Raw genomic sequence first — 5,293 nt, 5'->3', positions numbered from 1 at the left:
ATACTGTGCTTCGTGCTGCTGTGCTGTCGTACCTTTGCTATGTTAAGAATACTACTAAGTTATTTTTCTGAAGTATTAACGGTTCTTTTGTTTTCACTATTTTTAAAAATTCATATTGTGGTGGTCTATCAAATATTAGATCATCTTCTTCAAGTTCACTTAAGTTTTCACTATCTGAGTCCATGGTGTCTTCTTCTTCCCATTCTGCATATTCGGTTGAACCTTTGTCGGGTGGTTCAGGAGGAATTTCAATAGTTGGATCTTCGTCTTCTGGTAAATCGGGAAATGTTTCGTCAATTAGTTCTTCTGTTTCCGTTACTTGTTCGTTTGTTGGATCTTGTAGAGTAGATGGTTCATTTATTTCATTATTTGTTAGATCTTGTGGAGCGGATGGGGTGATTGATTCAGGTTGGAGTTTTTGTCGTTTTTCCTCTTGTTTTGTTTCCTCCGGTCGTTCCTTTGATTTCCGTTTCTTCCCTTTTATCCTTGATGAAAATATCCCTTCCTCGTCGGATAGGCTCATTGGGAGAATTTGGACTGATGGTGGATTTCTTGATAGAGCGTCTGCGTTTAGATTCGTAGTTCCTTGTCGGTAGACGATCTCATATTCGTATTCTGACATCTTCAATTTCCATTTCCACAGTCTTGACGTTGGATCCTTGATATTATGTAGTCAGACTAGTGGCTTATGATCGGTCACTATTTTAAATTTTCTCCCGTACAAATATGGTCTGAAATGATTGACGCTATACACCACGGCTAAGCATTCCTTCTCGATGGCGGAGTATTTCTGCTCGTGTTCGTTACGAGTTCTTGAAGTGTAAGCAATTGGTAAATCTTTACCGATATCTCCTTGGCTAAGTATACCTCCTTTTGCATAGCCTGATGCGTCTGTTGTCAATATGAAAAGTTTATTGCAATTTTGGTGACTCACATATTTTATCCTGTAAGGTTTCAAATGCCTCCTGTTGTTTGGATGTCCATTCAAATTTTCTTGCTTTCTTAAGGAGATCAGTTAATGGTTTAGCTATTTTTGAATAATTCTGGATAAATCTTCGATAATATCCGATTAACCCTAAAAATTGTTTAATTTGTTTCGGATTTTTCGGTTTCGGAAATTCTTTTACTACTTCTAATTTTTTGGGATCTGGTTGCACTCCTCGTTCACTATGTGCCCTAAGTATGTTACTTCTTTTCTCAAAAATTCACATCTATCAGGTTGCAGCTTTACGTTCCCTTCTTTCAAACGTTCCATCATCCTCCTAAACTTCGTCGCATGTTCCTTCAATGTCGCGGCATAGATTACGAAGTCATCCATGTAAATGAACAATTCCCATCCTTGCAGTCCAGATAATAAATTATTCATATGCCTTTGAAACGTAGCAGGTGCATTTTTTAATCCGAATGGCATACGGGTAAATTCATAATGTCCGTATGGTGTTGAAAATGCTGTTTTAGGTGCGTCCTCTTTTTCCATTGGTATGTAGTGGAATCCTGAAGCTAAGTCTAATATGCTGAAATATTTCGCTCCACCAACTTGGTCTAAAATTTCATTAATATTTGGGAGAGAATACGCGTCTCCAATTGTCTTTTCATTTAACGCTCGAAAATCTATCACACAACTTTGTTTCCATTTGAATCCGGCTTTTTCGGTACTATTCATAACGGTGATGTTATAGCCCTGTGAAAGGGCTAGATTCCTTGATATTTGTCGCTTTTTGCAATGCGCGCTTGGCAACAGCCAGCGAGCATCGAATTGTGATGACTTATCAGTCCGACACCTCAGGCCATTGGACTGATATGCGTTCGAAATGCGGCGCGTGTCAAAATGACGACTAAGCGTTTCGACGTACTAAGGTATTTCGAAATACATATGAAGACCAGGACACGTGGAAATCATAAAAGGTGAATGGACTGCTGACTTGTAGCATTTAGGCTATAAAGCCTGGCCGTCGGGGCCCGCGCTTCAGTTTTGATTCTCGTCTCTTAGCCCGTGACTCTGTCCGAGTCCTCATCGGTTTCAAAGCATCGTTCAGCTGCTTCCCTGAATCAAAAGGATTCTTAAACGGCTTACCCGAGGGACGAACGCATTGCCTAGAAACTACTGGGAACTCGAGAAGTTAAATATAGAAATAAAATACTTGTAACGTGAAGTGACTAGTGTCAGCATAGAGGCTACTGACACACGAACCGCCGATCAGGCCAAGCTAAGCAGACCTTGGTATGTAATTGAGTATTAAATATTAAAGAATATAAATTGTATAGAAATCTCGTGTCAATCCTTTTGTATCCTATACCTATTCCCGAAAATAGATAGTCAGGTCAAGGTGTGCTTAAGCACTTTAAATAAAGGCAAGGACCCCGTAGTAGGACGTAACAGTGAGTTATACGATGATTGTGATGCTTGGATTATACCATGTCTTAACAATTCCTGAATTTGCCGGTTTATTTCTTCTTTATGAATTGGTGGGTATCTATATTGTTTAGAATTAATTGGGACATTGTCCGTAGTGTTGATTCGATGAGTGACTCCTCTGGCACAGGTTAGTTGTTCTCCACGGAGATGAAAATATTCTTGGTATTCTTCAACCAAATTTAAAATATTTTCTTTTTCTTCTTTATTCAAGTGATCTAGACGTAATAGTTTTAAAAGTTCTTCGTATCGTGTAGTCTGTATTTCACAGGAATTGATAATTATAGGTTCTTGTTCAATTTTCTCAATAACCTCGTAGGATTCCGACTCGATTTGTGGTATTATTAACTCGATATGATCAGCTGTAAGATTATAACATTTAACGTATGCTCGGCCATTCCTATCTGTTACGATGCACTGGCCAAAGAAAACGCCCTTCTTGATGTCATGCCTTCTGATATAGTCCGTAAGTTGATTAGGATGTGTGATAAACACATTCATAAGGGTAACTGTTCTGCTTTTGAGAACGATTCTTTCTTCTTCGAAGAATAGGATTTTCCATTCATTCCATGTAATAATTCGTTTAGAGTAATCCACATTGGCGGAAGGATTCAAAAGAAACTCGGCTCCTAGGATCCCATCGTAGGGAATATAAAATTCGTCTGGTACGACGTAGAACGGGACTGGGTACCCAAGTATGTGTAGAATGACTCGTCCGAGTGTCGGGGCTAATCCATGCCCTATCCCTTAAGTGACGGCCGTACACTGGTATCGAGATATGTATCTGAGGAGAGGAGCGAGTTTTTTATTAGATTGGCTTCCGCGCCGGTATCTATAATAAATTGGGCTTGTCGCTTTAAACTGGGCGAATAAATTCTGGTACATGATATCAAGTCGAGATTGGCGAGATTAATGTCTAGATTTCGAAGATCTTGCGAAGGGTTTCCATTTTTGGATCCATCGCGTCATTCATTGATGCCTGTGTAAATTCGTCTTGAGGAGAATTTTCCTCCTCTTGTTTCTTGATTATTGGATAAGTTCCGCGATTTGGAGTTGTTGACGGGCCCTGCCCCGCGCGGTCCGTTGACGGGCCTGGTTGGTTTCCGTCTCTTTTCTTTGTGATGCCCGCTTTTCATATTCTTTGCGAGCTTGGAGTTTCCAACACTCCTCTACTAGATGCCCTGGTTTCTTACAATATCTGCAGGTTTTCCCATTTTCAGGGTTCTGGTTACGGTTGCGATCACGTTCGCGGTCACGGTCGCGGAGGTCACCGCGTCTTTCTTCGTAACGTCTGGGACTGTTAGTCTGATTATCTGTCCTCCGGTTATTATTATTATGTCCATTACTATTCTGTCTGTCCTGAGGAGGATTGTCGTTTCTATTCCTATTGTCCCATCGCTTAGGATTTTTATCGTCATTGTGGCTGTGTCTTCGAAATCGTTCATTCTCGTCCTTAATTTCTGTCTGGATGCGTATGGCTTTCTCAATCGCGTCTTCTAATGAAGTGTATTTTTCGATTCGTAATCTCGTAGCGATTTCGGGTAATAATCCTTGCACAAATGCTTCTGTAGCTTCCTTTTGAATTTCCATTTCTGATCTAGCGTCGAGTTTCCCATACCTCTGTCTTTCCCCGTCTCAGATTAGATCGCGTAATTCTTTAATTTTAATTGTGTCGGGGGATAGGTGGCCCCTAACGAGTCCGGGATCGAGATGTGAACGCGAAATGAACTGGACACTGGTATTCACTTTTTTAACGCCGTTTATTTAAGAAATGAGGTCCCTGGATACGTCTGACGTCGGGCCTGGAATCCGGAATAGCCGGGGAATACTACGTCCCGATCTTCGTCGGATGAGGAGGCGACGTCCGTGGTCCTCCTTGTATGGGCGTCCTTCGTGGTTTAAATGTTTAACGTCTTCGACGTTCTGTATTTCTGGAATGTTGCAAATGCGAATTAATGAGAACTGCATCGCACTTCAAGCTCGTGCGGAAAGAGTCGCCGCTTCTGGGCAGAACTCTGCGCAGTGGACTGTATTATTTTCTCGATCTATGCAGCGGCTTCTCCAGCAAGTCACTTGCCGTGAAACGGAGCAGAATCACGCTCAACGTTCGTCTCTCCACACCGCGTAACTGGTGGAAGCTCGTAGCAACGAGCTTCGAGACCTGACCTTATAGGGAGCGATGTAACTTACCGCACCAGGACGGCCTCGAGGATGACGAACTGCAGCAGTGCGTTTAACGCAACGTGCTGCCCAAGCCATCAGCCGTTTCTAATTCAGGCTTAGAGGTGGCCTAAAACGGTGGATTCAGTCTTCAATCGACCTATGAACCCGAGTTGAACGCAACTCCGAAATGTCCAGTTACTAGAAAATAATTTTCGGATTTTGTCGCAAAGTTCTTCTACGTTGTTAAATTGCATGCGACCAATTGTCCTATAAGTTGCACCTCGTAGTTTATTTAAAATTGTTCTTACCAATAAAGGTTCATCTCCATGCAGTAGATAGTCTCGTGCCCTGTAGCAGGGATTGCCCTATAGCATTGGTTAATACGAATTTCATACTTACAAGTCTCTAACTGTATCGTAATGACTGTTATCGTCTATAGTCTGACGTCGTGACGCGGACATCACACTGTGCGTTCCTGTACGAAGATATAAAGATTTTTGTTTGCTTTTAATTTCGTCAGAGTTTGTCATTTTTGTTATCAATTCAGTTTTACCTTGTGTTTTCCCGGTTTCCTCATTTTGGTCCTTCTAGAGTTATTTCCGGTTTTTCCCGAGTTTCTAACTTCGTTACTGGGTTTCTGCTGCCTTTCGTTTTTGTTTACGATTGTTTGTATCATCGTTCATTCTTCTTTTATTTTGCTATGTGCTGTCAGTTTTC

General features: G+C 41.4%; 1 protein-coding gene across 1 annotated transcript; it reads right to left on the bottom strand.

Moving 5' to 3' along the window:
- Window positions 1-3,439: 3,439 nt before the first annotated feature.
- Window positions 3,440-4,003, bottom strand: LOC108626745 (putative uncharacterized protein DDB_G0285031). Its single transcript, XM_018027589.1, has one exon. The coding sequence runs from the start codon at window positions 4,001-4,003 to the stop codon at window positions 3,440-3,442; it is 564 nt and encodes a 187-aa protein (XP_017883078.1).
- Window positions 4,004-5,293: the final 1,290 nt, after the last annotated feature.

This window comes from Ceratina calcarata, unplaced genomic scaffold, assembly GCF_001652005.2.
Source record: "Ceratina calcarata isolate Rehan_Ccalc_2016 unplaced genomic scaffold, ASM165200v1 scaffold1214, whole genome shotgun sequence".
NCBI lineage: Eukaryota > Metazoa > Arthropoda > Insecta > Hymenoptera > Apidae > Ceratina > Ceratina calcarata.
The sequence above is the reverse complement of the archived record's forward strand: the minus strand, read 5'-3'. Positions and strand labels throughout refer to the sequence as shown.

What these genes read in the sequence shown, in the direction of transcription:
- LOC108626745 (XM_018027589.1), bottom strand. Translation starts at nt 4,003, where the DNA reads ATGGAAATTCAAAAGGAAGCTACAGAAGCATTTGTGCAAGGATTATTA.